At 32.9% G+C, this 22,614-nt stretch overlaps 1 protein-coding gene across 4 annotated transcripts in view; it reads left to right on the top strand.

The window, feature by feature from the left end:
- The window catches only part of TMEM168 (transmembrane protein 168), a 50,051-nt gene extending 30,885 nt beyond the window's left edge, over window positions 1–19,166 (top strand). For all 4 annotated transcript variants that reach the window (XM_054564532.1, XM_054564534.1, XM_054564533.1 and 1 more), the window contains 3 exons: window positions 9,703–9,845; window positions 11,888–12,162; window positions 17,220–19,166. In XM_054564532.1, the coding sequence (XP_054420507.1) occupies window positions 9,703–9,845; window positions 11,888–12,162; window positions 17,220–17,767 (966 nt within the window). In that variant the 3' untranslated portion in view covers window positions 17,768–19,166. The remainder of the gene's footprint in view (window positions 1–9,702; window positions 9,846–11,887; window positions 12,163–17,219) is intronic.
- Window positions 19,167–22,614: the final 3,448 nt, after the last annotated feature.

Below are 22,614 nucleotides of genomic sequence, written 5' to 3'. Positions count from 1 at the left end.
ATTCTTGGCACCATTGCTGTAAAATAGTTGTCCATAGATGTTTGGTAATTCTGGGGTCTCTCAGTTTTGTTCTGGTGGTCTGTGTGTCTTTATTCTTTCCATACCATAATGTGTGCATGTGTGTGTGCATATATATGTGTATATATAACTATTTTTATTGTTGACACTACACATATGTCCCCATTCCTTCCCCTTTGCTCACCTCCACCCAGCCCTTTACCCTGCTCCCTCTGGCCATCATCACACTATTGTCAGTGTCTGCGGGTGTTTCAATTCCTCTAGCTTTGTAGTATAGTTTTAAATTGAGGAGTATGATACTTTTGGTTTTGTTTGTTGTTCTTTGGGTTGCTTTGGCAATTCAGGGGCTTTTTTGGTTCTGTACAAATTTGAGGATTTTTTCTGGTTCTATTTCTTTGAAAAATGTCCTTGGGATTTTGATAGGTATTGAATGGAATCTGTAGAGTAGTTTTGGTAATATGGGCATTTTAACAATGTCAGTTTTTTTGGCTGATGATCATGGAATATCTTTCCACTTCTTTGTCTTCCTCAGTTATTTTGATCATGCCTGGTAGTTTTCAGTATACAGATCCTTTAATTCCTTTAAGTTATTCCTAGGTATTTTTTTGTGATTGTACATGGGATCTTCTTCATTTCTCTTTCTAATATTTTGTTGTTAGTATATATAGATGCAATATATTTTATATACTGACTTTGTATGCCATGACATTACTGTATTCTTTTATTATTTCTAACAGTTTCTTGGTGGATTCTTTGATAGATTTTTTTCTCTATAAAAAATCATGTTATCTGCAAATCGTGATAGATTTACTTCTTCCTTCCCAGTCCAGATGATTTTTATTTCTTTTTCTTGCCTTGTTGCTTTGGCTAAGATTTCCAGTACTACGTCAAATAACAGTGTCAAGAATGTACATCCTTGTTTTTTCTCTTGTTCCTGATCTTAGAGGAAAAGCTTTCAGTTTTTTACCATTGAATATGTTGTTAGATGAGGGTTTGTCTTATATAACATTAATTATGTTGAGGTGCTTTCTATACCCATTTTATTGAAGGTAATTATCACAAATGGTGTTTCTTGTCAAATTTTTTTTTTTCATCTATTGAGATGATTGTATGATTTTCACTTTTTATTTTGTCAATATGGTAAGTCATGTTGATTGATTTGCAGATGTTGAACCATATTTGCATCACTGGAATTAATTGTGTTTGTGGTATATGATCCTTTTAATGTAGGGTAGTATTCCATTTACTAGGAATTTGTTGAGGATTTTTATGTGTATTTCATCATAGATATTGGTCTGTAATTTTTCCTTGTTGTTGTGATGTCCTTGTTTGGTATCGACATAATGTTGGCCTTCAAAAATGAATTAAAATGTATTTGCTCCTAAGTTTTGGAAGAATTTGAAAAGAATGGTTATTAAATCTTCATTGAATGTCTAGTACAATTAACCAGTGAAGCCATCTAGTCCTGGGCTTTTGTTTAAGAAGGTTTTTGTTTAGTCTTTTTTCATTAGTCTGACCAATAGTAATTCATCTATTCAGGTTTTCAAATTTTTCATGATTCATTCTATGAAGTTTCTGAGAATTTGTCCGTTTCTGCTAGATTGTCAATTTGATGGCATATAGCCTTTCTTAGTATTCTCAAATAATTATTTGTATTCTGTGTTATCTCTTGTAACTTTTTTCCAATTATCATTGTATGTATTTGAATTATTTTTCCCATATACTTAATGAGTTGGGCTAGAAGTTTGCCTTTTTTTTTTTTTTTTTTTTTTGTCTTTTCAAAAAACCAGCTCTTCATTTCCACCTTTTTTAAATAGTCTTTTTTTATAAAATTCTCTTACTTATTTTCTCTCTGACTCTTGTATTCTCCCTTCTACTGACTTTGGACTCATTTGTTTTTCTTTTTTCTTGTTCCTTAAAGTGTAATGTTGGGTTGTTTATTTGAGATATTTCTTGTTTCTGGAGGCAACCTATATTACTATTGCTGCAGTCCGAAAATGTTGGTATATAGTGTATTTATTTTCATTTGTCTCTGTGTAGCTTTTGATTTCTACTTTTATTTCTTCTTTGACCCAGTAGTTCAGTAGAATGTTTAATCTGCACATATTTGTGGTTCTTCCATTTTTCTTCTTGGGGTGATTTCTATTTTCACACTGTTGCTATTGGAATAGATGGTGGATATGATTTTAGTCTTCTTAAGTTTATTGAGACTTGTTTTGTATCCCAATATGTTGTTTGCGCTTGAATGTTCCATGTGTACTTAAGAAGAATGCATATTCTGTTATGTATTAAGAATGGAAAGTTCTATTTCTATCTGTTAATGCTATGTCATCTAATGTGTCATTTAAGGCCAACATTTCCCAGTTAACTGTGTCTGGATGATCTTATCCATTGATATACAGTAAATAGTGTTATTAAAGTCCCTTACTGTTGTTAAACTGTCAGTTTCTCCCTTTACATATGTTTATAATTTCTTTATCTGTTTTGGTGCTCCTGTGTGCATATACATTAATGTGTCATGTCTTCTTGATGGGTTGTCCCTTTTATCACATAAAATGTCCATTTTTGTCTCTTGTTACCTTTTTTTTCTTGAAATCTATTTTGTATAAGTATGGCGACACCTACTTTTTTTGTGGTTACCATTTACATGGACTAACCCCTTCACGTTGAGTTTATATTTGTCTTTGGAACTATGATGGTTCTCCTGAAGGCAGCATATAGTTGTCTTTTTAGAAATCTATTTGGCTACTCTTTGCCTTTCGATTGGTGAGTTCAATTGCTCCTCATTTAGGGTTATTATTGATATGTGAGAACTTAATTCAGCCATTTTATCTGTTGTTTTCTGTTAGCCCTGTATCTCCATTGTTTCTTTTCCTGTGTGTTTCTCTCTGCTCTTTTAGATTGGTGGTTTTCTATGATGTTTTTCTGTTTCCCTGCCTTTTCTTTCCTTTTTTTAAAAAAATAATTTATGTCTTATCTCTGGAGTTTTGTTTAATGGTTGCCATGAGGTTTATATAAAATGTCTCATAGATAAAATAGTTATTTCTTCTGATAGCATTCGTACACCTATACAAGTTCAGTTTTTTTCCTCTCCCTCTTTTATTGTTGTCACAAATTATCCCTTTTTTTATGTTGTTTGTTACCAAATTATAATAGTTGTAGTTGTTTTTAATGTTTTTTAAAAAACTTTGTGTTATAATTGTTTAATACCCTATTCTGAAATAGAGTTGCAGTTTCTTGCTTTTTTTCTCTGTCACCATACTCAGACTTTTGTATACTTGTATCTTTTAGTTTCAGGTAATGGAGCTAATGTTAACATTTCTTGTTAATGAAGGTCTTGTGTTGGTAAATTTTATCAGCTTTTGTCTATCTTGGAAAGCCTTTATTTCTTCTTCGTATATAAAGGATAACTTTGCTGGGTATATTATTCTTGGCTGATGCTTTCTCTCTTTCCATATTTTAAATGTATCATTTCACTCTTTCCTGGCTTTGTAGGGTTTCTCCTGAGAAATCTGAAGATAATCTAATTAGGTTTTCTTTTCATTGAGATAATAAGGTGTTCTGTTAGATTCTTGTATTCAAATGTCCAGTTTATTTTCTAAGATTGGAATGTTCTCATCAACTATTGCTTTGAATATGCTCTCTGTTCACTTTTTTTCCTGTGATATCTATTATCCTTAATGTTTCTCTTCTAATGCAGTCAAAAAATTCTGGTAGTTTATTTATTTTCTTAACTCTTTGTTCTGTCTCTTCTTCCATCTGAATCATTTCTAGATTTCTATATTTGAGCTCGCTAATTCTCTCTTCCATCTCCATCTGCTCTTTTTCCAGTGCTTCCTAATGCATTCTTCCTAGCATTTATTGAGTTTTTCAGCACCAGAATTTGGGTTCCTTTTTGTGTAGTTTCTCTCTCCTTCATAAATGTATTCCTTTTTGGTTCATTGATTTTATTCCTAAGCTTGTTGAGCTACCTTTCTGATTGTTCTTGTAGCTCACTGAGTTTCTTCATACCTACAGTCTTAAATTCTCTGTCATTTTAATTAGTCTTCCTTTGAGTTTGGTTCCTGGAGATTGTCATTTATTTTGTGTGCATTACTGTGTTACCTTGGTTTTTCATGGCACTTGATGCATTGTTCCTCTGCTTTCACATTTGAGTCAGTGAAGTTTTTTATTCTTTTATCATTGATTTTAGAAAAAGGGAAAAAAACATTGATGTAAGAAACCTTGATTGATTGCCTCTCACGTGTGCCCCAGCTGGGGATCAAGCCCTTAACCTAGGTATGTACCCTGACCCGGAATCAAACGCACGACCTTTAGTTTTACAGGATGATGATTCAATCAACTGAGCAACACTGGCTAGGAGGAGGTAGTGAACTTTTTTGTTGTGAGGCTACCATTTTGATCTTAAATTAACAGGGATTTTTTTAGAAGTCTTGTCTTTTGTCTTCCAGTAGATGGTGCTATAATGCAAGTTTTTGTTTTCTCTTACCTCCTTGTGCCTCTAGGGCTCTGGAGCAGGGGAGTGAGTGGGGAGGAGGGTAACTGCAGTCATGAAAATTGACACCTGGGTGACCAGGTTGATAGGTGTACCTATTGTGTCCTGGTCCCTTAGGTCTTGTGGCACCACCATTATGATAAGAGGATTAGGTGGGTGGGTGTTGGGAAGCTGGATTCACAAGCCCTTAGCACTGTTCCCTTTTTTCTTATGGCTGCTTACACAGTTGTGTTGTAGCCTGGGGAATTTAGATATTTCTTTGCCGCTTCTACTGGGTATTGCCATACTTGGGGAGCTTGCCAGATTCTCCAGCACTGATGCTGCATCTGGCTCTTACCCTCAACCAGGTGTAACGTGGGTCCGAAGCCCACCTCTCCATCACCACCCATTAGATGGTGCCATGGCATGCACTCTGTGGACAGCATCTGTGTCCTTCCCCTTATTCTGGCTTCCCCACATATTCCATTATACCCATCTTCAGATGTACCAATTAGTGAGTTGCTCAGGTATGTTTGTGTGTTGAACAGAGGAAACTTTGTTGGATTATAGATCTCCAACTTGTAAATTTAAGGGTAGATCCAAACATATCTTCTCACTTTACCATGTTGCTGACAGAACTCTTTGAAAATATATATTTAATAACACTTAGGTGGCAAATGATAACATGTAAATATACAAAAATCAATATTCTGAAAATCAATTATCAATTAGAAAACATAATGGAAATGACTTCATTTATAGAAGACACTTCATTCATAGAACAGAAACACGTAATGCCTAGAAATAAGGTTTAAAAGAAACTCATGAAATTTCTATAAGTGAAATTCTATATTTATATATTAAACTATACTTATGTATAAAACTCCACTGAAGGTCATAAAAGAAGACATGAAAAAATGGACAAATATACTACACCTTCTGGGAGAGAAACTCAAGACTGCCCTGAAGACATTTTAAATATAGAGGAGACAGTTTTCAAAGCTGAGCTGCACTTCTGGTGCTGTCAAGAAGAGCAAAAATCAAAGTCCAAAACCTTCACAGGAGGGGTCTTTGGTAAATTACCTTTTATTTTAAGAAGACACAACAAAGGAAAATTGCGGAACCACGTGTATTACTGTCCTCCCATGAACTTGCATCCTGACCTTGTGTTCAGTTATTATTTAATCTGGATTAAGTGCCAAACCTGGGTTAAGCTATGTCGAGTGTTAATACCCCCAGCTCCCTGAAACAAACAAAAGTCCTCTTGGAGAAGGTGTCATTATTCTAGGCCTGCAATTAGCTGTTGAATAATTTTTTTTTAACATACAGTGTTTAGCTTATAAATATCAGTACATACACACAAAGCATCCAGAACAAGAAGCAGCAGAACCAACAGAAAAGAGAGGCTAGAAAGTGTTGATATGTTAGAATTATCAAACACAGAAAACCGTCATACTTAGTAAGCTGATAAAAATAAAAGCAAAGTAATATATAATGGTAACAAGTTGGAAACTATAAAAATGTGACAAGGAAGACTTAAAAGAACCATACAGAAGTTTTAGAATCAGAAAATAAGTGCCTGAAATTAAATGAGTTGCAAGCTTAATAGATTAGGTAAAACTGAAGTGAGAATTAGTGATCTGGAAAATATAATTCAGAAGAAGCTATACAAGAAGGAGCACAGAACAGGAAAGAAATAGGGAAAATACTACATAGAAGAAAAGGGGTAAGACTCAAAGAGGATACACTGAGAAGATCTCATCTGTGTTTTATTGGAGTCCCAGAAAAGGAGGAGGAAAAAAGACCAAAGTAAATAATTATAAAACATACACACATAGTCCAATGGAACAGAACAAGGTCCAAACCTGACAAAGTAATATGGGATGGTTGATACTTCTAATAATTGGAAATTAGGTTTCATATGAAAAAATAAAATTGAATTATTATCATAAAAATCAGTTAATTTGGATTATAGACCTAAATGTGAAGGAAAAACATTAAGTACTTTAGAGGATAATTTAAAATATCTTACCAATCTTTAGGTGGAGGGAAATTTCTTTACTAAGAAATACTATAAAATATTACATTACATTTAAGAACTTACATTAAGCAAAAAACAGCATTACAGGAGTCACAGAGGCGAAAGGTACAAGGCATACCTTGGAGATAATCGTGGGTTTAGTTCCAGACTACTGAAATGAAATGAACATCACAATAAAGTGAATCGCACAAATTTTTTGGTTTACCAATGCATATAAAAGTTATGTTTAACTATAATGTAGTCTTTTGAGGATGCAAGAGGATTATGTCTCAAAAAGCAATATATGTACCTTAATTAAAAAGTAATTTATTGCAAAAAATGCTAACTCATCGGAGCCTTAAGCAAGATACACGCTTTTCGCAGGTGGAGGGTCTTGCCTTGATGTTGATGGCTGATCAGGGTGGTAGTTGCTGATCCAAGGTTGGGTGGTTGTGGGTATTTCTTAAAATATGACAGTATTTACGTTTGCCACATTGATTTTCACAAATTCTCTGTAGCATACAGTGCTCTTTTTATACCATTTTACTAATAGAGGAACTTCTTTAAAATTGGAGTCAATCCTCTGAAACCCTGCCACTGCTTAGTCAACTAAGTTTATGTAATATTCTAATCTTTTGTTGTCATTTCAACAGTCTTCACTGCATCTTCACCAGTAAGTAGATTCCCTATCAAGGAACCACTTTCTTTGTTAATCTATAAGAAGGAACTCCTCATCCATTCAAGTTTATCATGAGATTGCAGCAATTGAGTCACATTGTCAGGCTCCACTTCTGATTCTTGTTGTCTAGTTCCACAACTTCAGTTACTTCTACCACTGATGTCCTTTTTTCTAATTTTATTTTTCAATTACAATTTACATTCAGAATTATTTTGTATTAGTTTTGAATTAGTTTGTGTTAGTTTTGTATTAGTACGCCTGTACTAGGTGTACAGGGTAGTGGTTAGACAATCATATACTTTACAAAGTGCTACCCTTGATATTTCTAGTACCCACCTGGCACTATACATAACTATCACAATATTATTGACTGTGGCATTCCCTATGCTGTACTTTACATCTCTGTGACTATTTTGTAACTGCCAATTTGTTCTTAATTCTTTGACCTCCTTTCACTCAGTCCCATAACTCTTCCCTCTAGCAACCACCAGTCCACAGACTTTGTCTCTGAGTCTATTTTGTTTATTTATTTTGTTCTTTAGATTCCACATGTAAGTGAAATCATGTGATACTTGTCTTTCTTTGCCTGACTTATTTCACTTAATATAATACATTCTAGGTACACCCATGCAGTCACAAATGGTAAGATTTCATTCATTTTTATGGCCAAGTAATATTCCATTGTATCCACCACTTTTTCATCCATTGGTCTATTTGTAGGCAGTGGGTTGCTTCCATATCTTGGGTCTTGTGAATAACACTGCAGCGAACATAGAGGGTACATATATCCTTTCAAATCAGGGTTTGGAATTTCTTTAGATATATAACCAGAAGTAGAGTCACTAGGTCATAAGGCTGTTTAATTTTTTTAGGAACCTCCATACTGTCCCCCATAGTGACTGTACCAGTCAGCATTCCCACCAGCAGTGTGTGAGGCTTACCTTTCCTTTATATCATCCCCAGCACTTGTGGTTTGTTTACTTCTTTGGTGATAGTCATTTTGACAGCAATAAGAGGATGTATATTGAGGTTTCAATTTGCATTTATCTGATTAGTGATTTTGAGCATCTTTTCATATGTTTATTGGCCATCTGTATGTACTCTTTAGAAAAGTGTCTGTTAAGGTCCTCTGACCATTTTTTACTTGAATTTGTGTGTTTGGAGTTGTGCAAGGTCTTTATTGATTTTGGATATTAAACCCTTATTAGATGTCTCAGTGGTGAATATCTTTTTCCTTTCAGTAGGTTTGGTTTTTTTTTGTTTTTTTTTTTTTTGGTTTTGTTGATGGTTTCCTTTGCTGTTCAAGCCTTTTTAGTTTGGTGTAATCCCATTTGTTTACAGAACATTATATATCACTTTAGGAAAAAACATATAAGTATATATTTGTGAACATATATTGCATGAAATCTCTAAATATTTGTAGTACCTGTGTGTGGATGGTGGTACTTGGAATAATTTAAATGACGTATCTTTTTTACTTATTTGTATTTTTTAATGTTTCTAAATTGGTCATGTGCTGTATTATATAAGTAATTGATTACAGAATGTACCAGATATAGGACGTTAAATCCATTTTTCCATTACGGGAATCAGCTTTCTTTTTTTTCTTTTTTATTAAAGTCTTATCAAATGAACTTCCTTAGTGAATGTGTATTCATGCACATCGATCAGCACGTGACTGTGTAGTATGTACAGTAACACAGAATATGGAATAGTATCAGTATTGCAAAGATAAAGATCAGAACTGAGTAACTATCATCCTTCCATTTTCTTTTCACTTCATGGGTCCTTTACCTTTTTCTGTACCTTAATTGTAATTACTACCTAATCTTGCTGCCTCTTTTTAATATTTCTTCTGCCTCTCTATTCTGCTTTTGGGTGTTTAAATTTTCTTCCTTCATTTTATATTTTTGCAGCTTTAAATTTAGTCTGTAGAAAGTCTAAAACTTTTCGAAGGAAAACCATGTATGTTTAATTAAGTATAAGAGTGGAATTCATTTTGACAGTTTTAAGATCTTAAATTTTCTTTTAAGATTTTATTCTCTTAATTTCTGGACTTTTCACAGGATTAAAAAAAGAGCACTTTCTAAAGTATTTTTTGTGATAAAATGAGTAAGTGTGTTATTTGAAAAATGATTTAGGGCATTTTGGTTTTAACAGGTAGGATTTGTTTTCTGGCTTTTTCTCAGTTAACTCAAGTCGTCTGTTTTTGTTTTACATTTCTTTTTACTTTGAGTGGGATGTTATTTTAGAAATTAAAGAAATTTGTGCTGTATTTGTCTTGCCCCAACTTCTGAGAACCTGAGAGGTAAATTTAGGGTTCACTGCTCATCCATATATTCTTGTCTGCTTCAACTTATAATTGTTTTTAAATCATTAATTGTCCTTTTTATCCTTTCTGGCAGTAGCAGCCAAAAATGTAACTAAATATTCATGTATGAACATAGATACACATATGTACATATAAATACAGTCACACTGTGTAAACATGATGTCTCAAATTTCTTTTAGCCAACGAATGGAATCTTCTTGAGCATGTTTTTAATTGTTTTGCCATTGGAATCCATGGCTCATGGGCTCTTCCATGAATTGGGTAATTGTTTAGGAGGAACATCTGTTGGATATGCTATTGTGATTCCTACCAACTTCTGCAGGTACAGTATTCTAGAATGTAGTAATTAGTAATAACTACTTGACTCTTAACATTTTCTTAATATGTCAGTAAATATAAAATATAGCTCAGTTTTTCAAAAATTTAATATTTTAAAGATACGGTACTATTGCATTTTTTATTTATCCCAAATGTTTAAAAGCCTTTACTCTCAGTAATAATATAATCTTCAGGGTTCAGTTTAAATTTTTTTTTTTTTTTTTTGGATAAATGGGATTAACTTCTATTTTAGCTAGAAATCAGGAAATATGAATGAATTCTCTAAGGAAACATCCTAGCCTTTCTTAGGAAAGGGATATCTTGTTTGGGAAAATACCCCATGAAACAATATGGTAAAATGTAATACAATGTATATTGGACCTGAGAGTCCTAAATCCAAGGTCTGCTTACCTTAAGCAAATCGTAACTTCTCTGAACTTCATTGTCTTTATTTAAAATGCTAATGACAATACCTGTCCTTTCCATCTCAAGGGAATGTTATGAAGAGCTAATGAGAATAGAATAGAAAATACCCTGCCCCCTGGATAATGTCAATGACACCAGGAATTCAAAAGATTGGCAGTGAGTGAGTGAGTGAGTGAGTGAGTGTGTGTTTGTGTGTGTGTGTAGTGTGTGTGTCTGTGTCTGTGTATCTGTGTATGTACATAAACATACATATTTCAATTTGATTACAGTTTTATTTCAGAATAATTTTTTATCCCAAACATGTGATAGATCTGTCTGAACCTATAAATATTGCCACATTGTAATTTTTATGTTGTTAAGTACCTTTGAGATAGAAGAAAATGAGTTCTTTGCATTGATTTTTTTTCTGATGAGCAAATATTCATCATACTTTCCTTGAGGTTAGGGGAACTTGAAACCAAAAAGTTTTTATCTGATTTTGAATATGTGACATGAAAACCTCAGATAGAAAAATACTAATATTGTTCTCCATTTAAAAGGCTTAATAAATAAATGGTTGAAGATCCTCATGAGAAATAAAATAAAATAAATAGATTTAGAAGGGTTCCATAAAGTAAGATGTGACAACTCTTCACAAATAATATGTCAAAAAAGTAATTTACATATTAGAGTTTTATTTTCTTATAATTCTTGTTTATGCATCTCTGTTTTGTTTTTTTTTTACTACTTTGTGATTAGTAAATGAGTATGGAACAAAATGTTGTAATGAAACTAAAGTGTTATTTGAATAGTTATTGCTAATGAATGAAACAAAGTGTAAAGTTTTTTAAATTCCTGGTAGAAATTCCTTTGCTGGATAGGATTGATGATTCCCCTCCCCCCACCTCAATATCGATAGTTTTGATTCTGCTAGTTGTAGGACTTGGTTTATTATCTTTGCTAGAGTATATCATTTTACAGTTTTTCCAGGACCAGATCTAGGTCTTCAATTAGTGTTCAGTAAGGTATGGCAGTTGTACCAAAATTTTAATAATTTTATTAAAATGTCATTTACTCATGGGTAATTTCTCATACAATTTATGTACCTTTGGTTAGTAAAACTTGAGTACAACTTTATAATGACTCCTTTTCAATGTAGAAATTAAATAAACATAACATTTAAAACACTGCTTTCATACTTTATTAAAGTATTTTTCTCAAGAAAGTAAAGTTTTCATGATGGTCCCCATCCATGTTCTTAAAACACATCGGGGTAATATTCGTATAATTTTGTATTTAAAATGTACAATACCAATCATTTGGTGAGGAGATATGAATAAAGAACAAAAAATAGTAGTACTGTCTACATTTGGAGATCTTTTTCTCCTAACTTTCAGTTTGGTAATTGCTTTATTGATAAGAAATATAATTATTATAAGAAATAAAATTTTTAGAAACTAGACTTCGATTTTCAATGCTTAATCTTATATCAGGAATTTTAGATGATTTTAAAAATCCTTGCCATTTAGTTAGCAGCAACTATTATGATTCTTAGATAATTAATTATAAACAAAGTATAAAAATATGATACAAAATGAATACTTCTTAAACACCAAAATAATCTTTTTTTTATTTCTTCAGTCCTGACGGGCAACCAACACTTCTTCCACCCGAACATGTACAAGAGTTAAATTTGAGGTCTACTGGCATGCTCAATGCTATTCAAAGATTTTTTGCATATCATATGATTGAGACCTATGGATGTGACTATTCAACAAGTGGACTGTCTTTTGATACTCTGCATTCCAAACTGAAAGCTTTTCTTGAACTTCGGACTGTTGATGGACCGAGACATGATACATACGTTTTGTATTACAGTGGGCACACCCATGGTACAGGAGAGTGGGCTCTTGCAGGTAAAGTCACCTCTGGCAGTTTCATTTTTGTGAAAACATACCAATTGTGGAAATCAGTCCTTCCACACTGAAACATTAATTTTCGGAATTCTCAATTTTTTACTTTACAGTTTACCAGGTATAACATATGACTCTGTTTTCTTTTCTCTAGCATAACTATATAGTATAATTTTAGTAATCTCCAAAGGTTTTGAAAATTATGTCTTATATTTGTGGGCGGAAAAACATCTGCCTGTTTGATTTGCAACTTAACAATCACTTTCCCTTCAAAGTATTTTCAGAATTATTAACTACAGTAACACTTTTCAGAATCCGATTAACTAATTTGACTAGTACTTTTAAGTCACTAAATGTTATGGATGCTCACTCTAATAGTCTTTCACATGTACAGTTTTTTATGTTAGAAAACTCAACAAAATTTTAAACAGCAGGCAGTGTGTATGGTGGGAAAAGCACTTAGGTTAGGAGACCTTGAGTTAGGTGGTAATTTGCCACAATAGTGTTATTTTAGGGGTTACTTAACTTCTGTTAACTCCAGTTCTCTAATCTGTAAAATGAAGGGGCCATATTAAATCTCCCTGCTAAGGGAGAAATGAGATCTCTCTCTATATTATATTTAAATTTGTATATTGCCCTCACCAGCTATAATAGTCACCCTGTGGGTTTTATGAATTATTTGCATAGCACCTAGGACAGAGCCTGGCACGTAGTAGGGGATCCTTAAATAATTGGTAGATGGATAAAATCATTGAATGAATCATAAAAAAAGGACAGTTTTTTATTTTAAATTAGAGTAGTTCATTTAGAGATGATTATATCCTTTTTTCATAAAATATTTTACATTTATACCAAGGACACATTAAAAAAATAGAAATCATAAAACATGAGTAGAAATAGATACTCAGATCAAAGAAAATATAAACAAAATATTATACAAGGACAGAGGCAGAGCTGCAAATACATGAACTCCAGATGGAAAGAAACAAATGATGTTAAAGTAGAAATGACTTTAAACCACTATGGTCTCACTAATTTCATGCCAGATTTGTAACCAGGACTTTATCGTAAATAAAACTATTTTTGAAATTTTTTTTTCTGTAAATAAATATTGAACAACTCAGTGGGTCTCTAGTAGTAATAGCAAACTAACATTTACTGGGCACACTTCAAGCACAGATACTTTGCTTTGTACTTTATACACATTAGATTTAATTATCACTTGAAATCCTTTGAGGTAAATACTGTCACCTCTGTCATTTACATATTCTAAACATGAAATGAAAGCTAAAAGTGGTTACATAACATATATTGCTTATACTACTAATAAGTGAGAAACCATGATTCAGTCTCAGATCTGCCTGACTCTGAAAGTATATTTTTCCTCATTGTACCAAGTTGCTACCAAAGGCAAAAAAACATGAAGACAGAGAAATGAAATATTCTGGTTAAGTAGATGTTTTTATTAGCATGGTTCACCCATTTAGAAGGTAGAAGGTAGTCAACATTAAAACTACTTGAATATAATTTATAAAATTACTTTCTTAGCGTGAACTTTTTAATAACTTAAAATAGAAAACAACTCTTTAACCTTTTAATTACTACTTTAATTCCATGTAAAGTGTAGCATTCTGTGTACTTCAGAGCACAAGAAGAAAGTTATAGTAAATTTTAAAATCTTTAGAGATTAGAAATTCAAATCTAAAAACAGGATTGTTTGTTGAAAATTTACTGCAGTACTTATGATAATAAACTATTTTCAAATGAAATGGAAAATAAAGGCATAATTTTTGTGGTCATGCACAAATCCTTAGTTATTTTTAAGTGTTATAAGAATCTTATTTTTAATTTTCTTTAATTTTGTTTTTTATTTTTTACTGACTTTTAGAAAGAGAGGAGAAGGAAGAGAGAGACACACACACATTGATTTGTTGTTCCATTCATTCATGCATTCATTGGTTGACTCTTGCATGTGCCCTGACCAGGTATCAATGAGACTTTGCAACCTTGGTGTACAGGACCATGCTCTAATTAACTGAGCTACCCAGCCAGGGCCAGAAGAAAGTAATCTTAAAAGTAAGCTTATTGTATTTTTTAGGAAAAAGGATTTATTAATATAAACAGTTTTCAAAAAGTTTGCGTTTTTCTTAAATCTTAAAACGTATTTCAAGTGTTTTTAAAAAATGGCTTTGAAAGTAAATTCTTGATGTACAGTTTACTAATATTTATATTAGCTTTTTCTTTTTTTACAAATAACAGACACCAGGATAAATAGTATATGTATTAGTCTTGTTAAATTTTATTCATTATCAGTTAGGAGTAATTTGTGAAGACTTAAAAACTCTAAAGTAGGGATTTATTTTAGGTAACTGTTACATTATGGAATATTTATATTTTTTAAAGTATGTCGCCAGTAAGTTGACCATTATGGAATTCCTCTACTAGCCAAGATTTGTTCTTGCATGTATAACGTTCTATGTCAGAGACTTTATAGTTAAAAGTAGAGGGTTTTTTTCCCCCAGGAGGGGTAGATTTTGTCCAGTAAGTTAGCAACTTGTATACTCTCACAGCCTAAGGCACCTGGCCCCACTTGTTGATAACTAGGTTGAACTAGGCCCAGAGGGTAGGCCCTCTTTACAGTCAGTTCCTGCCCTAGCCTGCCCCAGACACCGTCCTTAAAGTCTAATTCTACTTCAGAAATAGTATTGAACCAAAGAACAAAAAGCTCTAGGCTCTGAGAATTTTTTCATAGTATCCTTTCTAAAAACCTTTAAAACAGAAAACACCATAACTGTATTTTACTTGAGTTAGCAAGTTAAGAGCAGGTCCAGAATTAAATATCACTGTGAGAAAAAGAATCTATATTTGCCCTTTATCTTGTACCTTTACTCACTTAGAATATGTAGTCTTCTTACATTTATGGAATTTCATAATTTGGAACCTGATATTTTTGCCTCTCTGCTTAAGGGTGAAAAAACAGTGATGGTAATGATGAGGGATAGAAATACAGGATGGGACAAAAGTGTGGTTTTTGATTGTGAGTACATGAAACACAAGAGTTTATATTCTGCACTAGATGTACTTGGACCAAAAGCTAAATGAATTTTCTTCAACTCATAGAGGAAAGACAAAAACAAAACAAGAAAAGATAAATAGTTTAAAAGAGCATGTATATAAGAATTAGTGTAGAATGTGTTGAATATTTTTTGAAATAGTTGTAGGAGGCAAGTTAGATAGTGATGTTTTGTGGCAGATGGAATTTATATAATTGTTCCTGTAATCTATGTCATCTTCTAGAGAAATCTCTAGAGAAATTTAATAAAATTGGCAATAACAAAAAGGTAACATTTCACCATTTTGGAAAAGATATCTTCAGAAAATATCTGTGAAGCAAAACATTAGTAATATCTAGAGACCATGCATTGAAATAGTGCCTCTGAGATACATGCATGAATTTTTCATTGTCAGAGCTAAAGAATAAATTTATTTATAAAGAATGTAATATACCTTGATTCAGAGGTTATATTACTAATAGAATATAAATTATAAAGGATTCTTTCTCACTCTGGTATTGCCATTTTGATAATTTAGCAAAGAAGATGGTTGCTCTTGGTAGAAATGTATGTTCTGAAGTTAGGTTTAGGATCTCATGCAAGTAAACTACAGCATGTTAAAACTCTTTTCTAATTATAAAAAATATTCAATGTAAAAACTTTGGAAAATACAAAAATATACAAAAATAGTAACAAAAATCAACTGAAATCCAAACACTCAACAATAACCACTGCTTTTTTGTAGATACACTTCTCTGTCATACTTTTTTCCTAATTTTATAGCTAATTTTCTCATCATTAAAATTTCTTTTTAAATATTATTTTACTATAAAGTGCCCTCATAAGGTTTTACCATAGTTTACTTCCATTCCTGCTGGATGTTTCAGATTTTCCACTGTCTTAGCAAAGGGAAAAAGATCTTTATATGTAATATTTTGTCCCAATCTCTTCCCTTTGCTTAGGATAAATATCTAGAATTGGGATGATTGTATTAGTGTGCCACTGAGACAGCCAGGACTAAGATAAGGTGAGGATAGCAGTGGCCTTGGCCATCAAATTTAAGAGGCCTCCAAAAACCAAATAAGACAATACTTTAATGTAACATTTAAAATAAAAATTAATGCAAAAAAAAACCTACCCACAATGAACCAAATGGAAAGCCTGTGCTATATAAGACAGGTTTCTAGGTCAGATTTATTTACTTTAGACCTTTCTCTGTAAACTGTTTTTAATTCTTTGTTTTTTCAGGTATAAAATTGATTTTACAATAAATTCATTCTAAACTCATTCTTGGGACAGGGTGGAAGAGTTTCATTTAGTAGCTACCTAGATAATGACAATAGGTAACATCATTTTATCAGTGGTATACAATAGCACTGGCAAAGTTTTTCTGCAAAGGGCCAGGTATTTTTAGCTTTGTGGGCCATAAGGTACTACTCAGCCCTGCCACTGTAGTTAAAAAGCACCATAGACAGAATACAAATTAGTGTTGTTAATGGAAACGGTAATATGAAATGTAAATGTCCTATAATTTTCCCATGTCACAAATACTTAAAAAGATTTTTTTTTTAAATAGCTTTTTTAAAAAGATTTTTCAAATATGTAAAAGTGTAAAATCAATTCTCAGCTTTCACTCTATACCAAAAAAGATAATAGGCTGGATTTGGACTACAAGCTATATTTGCTGCTTTTGATGTAGAATATAAGCTTTCCTTTATAATTTTGTATTTTTCACCAAAATTAACTTTATAAAAAATTTTCTTAATTTAATATAACATATCCCATTTTTTTAATGTAACAAGGATGACTGGTTTTTTTTTTTTTAACCTGAAGTTGAAAGTTTGTTTTTTCAAACATCTTCTGAAAATATACTTTGAAAGGAAGGCTCTGCTTTTCTACTCACATATTTAATTTCAAGAATGTAAAGAAAATACACTTAAGCAAAAGGGAATTCTTATTAAGAGGCTTCAGAAATTATTATGCTATTGAATTTTCTTTTGTTTATAGGTGGAGACATACTGCGCCTTGACACACTTTTAGAATGGTGGAGAGAAAAGAATGGTTCTTTCTGTTCCCGACTTATTATTGTATTAGACAGTGAGAATTCAACCCCTTGGGTGAAAGAAGTGAGAAAAATCAATGACCAGTATATTGCCGTGCAAGGAGCTGAGATGATAAAGACAATAGATATTGAAGAAGCTGACCCACCACAGCTGGGTGACTTTACAAAAGACTGGGTTGAATATAACTGCAATTCCAATAATAACATCTGCTGGACTGAAAAGGGACGCACAGTCAAAGCAGTATATGGTGTGTCAAAACAGTGGAGTGACTATACTCTGCATTTGCCGACAGGAAGTGATGTGGCGAAGCATTGGATGTTACACTTCCCTCGTATTACATATCCACTAGTACATTTGGCAAACTGGTTGTGTGGTCTGAACCTTTTTTGGATATGCCAAAGTTGTTTTAGGTGCTTGAAAAGGTTAAAAATGAGTTGGTTTCTTCCTGCTGTGCTGGACACAGGACAAGGCTTCAAACTTGTCAAATCTTAATTTGGAAGCCAAAGTAGAATATTGAGGGTTCATACTACCAGTTATCACTAAGTTGCCATTTTTTGTACATTATATTCTTATTTGTGAAAAACATGTTGCTACTTCTGTAGCTGCTTTTACTTCATCTTCTCTCAAGTAATTATGGTATGTAAGATGTTTGGAATAACCATTCTTTTATACTAAAAGTATGTGGAGATTCAAAAATAATTCTGACTGTAAATGAATAAGAGATGTTAAAAATAACTGCACTTTGAGAAATGTTTGCATTAGAAATAAAACACTTGTTTATGCTCTGCAGTGGCCAATGAAGAATTACTCATGCCTTATTTTCTAGGCATAGATTAGAGATGGTAGACCAGACAATTTGTTTACTATTATAAGGAAACTACAAATTTGCTTACAGAAGATTATTTTTGTGAACAGTAGGTTTGAGTCCAAGACCATTTGAAGAATTACAAACTCTCTTTTTTTGGAAAGAAAAAGGAAGTCTACCAGACATGCATGCAAAATTTGCTTAGAATAGTCCATCTATTCAGGTGTCTTGGTGGTACCCATTACCAGGATAGCAGGGAAGCACAAATCACTGTTTAGATCAAGACATTTTTTTTTATGTTGGTAACAGTAAGAGGCTAGAGCCAAAAATTGCTCCTTCATGAATTGTTGGGGGGCTTCTGAAAATACTGACAATTTTAAGAGTCTTTCTCAGGGTAACTGTTTTTTTGTTTGTTTGTTTTTGTTTTTTTAATGAGCAGTGTTTGAGCTACAAAGTCCTTCCAAATAAATTGTCTTCCTTTTTGAAAAGTAATCCTTAAATTTAGCAATTTCTTATTGATTTAGGCTATTTTCAATATTCAGAAATTATTTTGATCTCTATATAAAGTTCTAAAGTTCTACCATGAAAATTATTTTTCAAATCTCAAGTAGTGATAACTTTTTTTTTTACTGAAGATAAAAAGATTGGAAACAAGAATATAAATGTAATATATAAAAATGTATTCATTCATAGTAACAATTCTAGATAAGCACAATGGTGTGGTTGTAATTTTTAAAACTTAATTCATTGTTTGGTCTGATTAAAGCAAGCATTGATCAGGACAGCTTCAAAGAGGTAATTTACCTCCTATTCCCTTCTAGTAATCCTTACATTCTAAATTTTTGTCTCTGGGAAATAACAAGAAGGGAATGTAATTACATTAGGGAAAATCTAATCTTTGTTGTTTAAATGGTGTCACTTCTCACATCAAAGCCATTTCTCCAGCCTCAGAGACACAAAATAATGCTTCCACCATTTTCTGTCTGGTGACTTTAAAACTGAAGTTTTAGTTAGGAAAAAGTCACTAAATGTCTGGAAACTTGTATGCCACTATCTATGCAGTGTTGTTATAGTTTGTTTATTTCTGTGTTTTGAATATGATTTTCCTAATGCTTTGAATAAAATTTTGTTAAAATTAATTTTTTATGTAATGTGAAATAACAGTTATTGAATATTTTAGTATACTACAAGTGATAGTCAAAAAAAATGTCCATGCATTAGAGTCCACGGTTGGTAGCAGGTTGATTTGGAAATTTCTGGGTTAAGTATCTGTAGCAGCATCATCCAAATGAAATGTTATAGTGTTTTATTACTATTCAGAACAAGTATAACAGAAAAGCCAAATGTTAAATTTTGAACTTAAAGCTACAAAAAAGTTAAACTAATGTTAAGTAAAATCCCCCTTCAAATTTCTGAGCCAGTGCTGAGCAAATTAGCTTTTACTAAAGCATATGTCTGTACTAAGAGATAGTCAAATGTAAAGGTATATGAAGGGAACCCTGCCAAAAAATGGAATTTATTTATTTTTTAAAAATGTGTATTTATTCTTACATATTTAAGCTTCAGTTGCCTTCTAAGTACTCTCCATTTGAGGCAGTACACCTATTGAGACTTTTTTTTTGCTGCTCAAAAGTTTTCAAACTCTTTGATTTTGATGCCATTAGTGCTTCTGCCATTTTTTTTGTTTCCCCTCTTGCACATCAGCAAAACATTTCCCTTTGAGGACATTTTTCATCCCAGGAAAACAACAACAAAAAAATGTTGCCGGAGCATGATTGGTTGAATAGGTCACAGGGGTCATGCAGTTTTTGGTCAGAAATTGCTGGAACAGTCAGCACAGGTGATGTGGGCAGGTGCACTCATAAATTACCCATCGTAAAATGAGAAAACACTTTGAAAGAGTCTTTAAAAAAAATTACTGAAGCCAAAAGCAGCCTTTCAAAACAACACCAGCAGGTGCACTGGTAACCGAAGGGTTCCTAGATTAGTCACTGAGTAGGGGAAGCTTGTACTGCAAGGGGCCCGCCCTCCAGAAGATAATTCCAGGTATTGGCGGGGGAGAGGGGTAATCTGTCCTCACAGTCTGCATTCTTTATAAAGTATTAAGATGGTACTAGAAATTATATCAAAAGGTAGCACACACTTTTACAGCCAAAAAACCTAATGTTTTGACATACTTTATGTGAAAGTACAACCAAAAACTTCTGGGCTAAAAATGTGACTTGAGCCAATTTATTAAAAAGTTATGGCATGTCCACTTTGATGATTTCTCCTACCCAAAGAAACAAACAAAAAATTATAAATGTCTCTTAGAAGATGATATCCTCAATTAAAACTGCCAGTTTTTAAAACAGTAAAATAACTGACAGTATAGAGAAGGAATATTTATGGGAGGGATTAAGAAGTAGATAATTTTTATGGCTTTCATTTTATATATCATGTTTAGAAAAACATTAGAATGATAAGAATTACTTTAGGACAAAGTTTTTCCTAAAAAAAAAAAATGACATGGAGATATTTTTCAATATAATGTTGACATTTTATTTTGTTACATGATATTTTGCTAAAACCACAAAAGCACTACCCGCTAAAAAAACTTTTTTAAAAATGGACACTGTTATGTGATAAATTAAGAAGCTAAGTTCTTTTTCTATAACTTTTCACTTACGCTATTCTTTGTGTTAGTTTACTCTGACTCAGCTCTTCCTCCCTGGCATACTTGGATTTATTTTTGCATAGTTTCTATCTTGCTCTTCTTAATAAATTACAAAAGTCTACCGAAAAGAGCTTTTTCAGACCAGTGTTTCTGTAAGCTCTGTGCTTTAAAAAAAATTACATTGTTAATTAAAATGCAATTATAGTTAGTGCATTAGTGGGGAGATTTGAGTAAAATATTTATTAGAATCTGTATGCAATTGTATATTTGTAAATTGTGGCTTAAATATATTCACTGTGTTGGATACTGCTTCTTTATACGTATCTTACATTTAGTACTTAGTCTCTTTCAAAGTAATGTTCTACATTACCTTTTCACAGGCAATGTGATAGATAATATGTATGCCAGAAGAAAATGGCTTAAGAAAGTGATTAGGTATATTTTATAGCAAATATTTAAAGGAATTTCATCTGTATATTTGAACATCTCTATTGGAAACTGCTGGACTGTCATCTCTTTTCAGACAGATGCTTACACATCTTGGTATTTCAGGAACACAGTTACCCAGAAGAGTGCCTTGCCCATAATAGGAGGTATTTTAAAAATATTTTTGACTGAGTGAATAAATTTAGAATCCTAAGCAGAGATTGCAATAACTTGATTGTAAATTACTACATTTTCTTCCAAATTTTATGTTAAGCAAATACTATTTCAAGATCCTTATTAAGTTAATAATTGCTGAAGACTTATGGAGTCAGTAAAAGTTTAAAAAAAAACCTCACAGTTAGTAATTAGTGTCAAGATTAGGGAGAAAAAACAGGCAGGTTTGATTGAATGAAAACAGATGATGTCACCAAAAAAAAATGGCCATTTGTGGGTTGAGTCCATTTTCATCATGGCTCTGCTATAATTAAGATTGAATCTTTCATTGATTTACCCATTAGAAACATAGGTTGGAGAGTTATTACTAATAAAAATTATTGAAAGAACTTCTGATACTGTAGGCCAAGGTAGAGGTGTAGGTAGACACACTTTGCCTCCTTGTGCAAGCATAGCAGGAATTACAACCAGATCTCAAATCAACACCCAGAACCATCAAAATTGAGTTGCATGGAAGTCTGACAACCAAGGTTTTAATGAAGCCACATTCATCCAGATAGGTAGGCAGGGCAGAGTCTTGGAGATGGGAAGAGACTGCTGTGGCGAGGAAAGGGCAGTGTCAGTGATGGAACGCGGTGGGGGTTGGATCAGCAGAAGAAACTGCCAGATTTTCACCATTTTTAAAGGGTCAGCATAGACTTAGAACATGTACAAACCCACCTACTTTGGGCTTCACCATGGCAGCAGTCAAGAGGGTGCCAGTTGCATACAGGAAGTGGATGAAGTGACCAAATGGTGAGTGTAAGGCAAACCTCCAGAAGTTAGGCAGTGGCACTGTCCCTTCTCTGAGCCCTCCCACACACAGCCACAAAGTGGTAGAGTGGCTCACCGCATCCTAGCAAATACCTGAGTTCTGACCCATACAACTTAACAAGTGTGTTAAGTCAGGGAAGGAGGCAAACAGTTCCACCTAATACACAGAAACAAACAGAAAGGCTGCCAAACTGAGAAGACAAATATATCCCAAATGAAAGAACAGAGCAAAACCACACAAAAAGAAGTTAATGAAATGGAAATAGCCAATCTATACAATGCGGAGTTAAAAACACTGGTGACCAGGATGCTCAGAGAACTCATTGAGTACAGCAAAAACATAGGAAGAAATGATTACACTAAGTGAAATAAAAATCCACAGGGAACCAACAGTGAAAGGAAGGAAGGAAGCAGGGATTCACATCAATGATTTGGAACATAAGGAAGATATAAGCATTCAACCAG

The sequence above is a fragment of the Pteronotus mesoamericanus genome, unplaced genomic scaffold (assembly GCF_021234165.1).
Source record: "Pteronotus mesoamericanus isolate MK-2021 breed Mesoamerican mustached bat unplaced genomic scaffold, CSHL_Meso_final scaffold_85, whole genome shotgun sequence".
Lineage (NCBI taxonomy): Eukaryota > Metazoa > Chordata > Mammalia > Chiroptera > Mormoopidae > Pteronotus > Pteronotus mesoamericanus.
The sequence above is the reverse complement of the archived record's forward strand: the minus strand, read 5'-3'. Positions and strand labels throughout refer to the sequence as shown.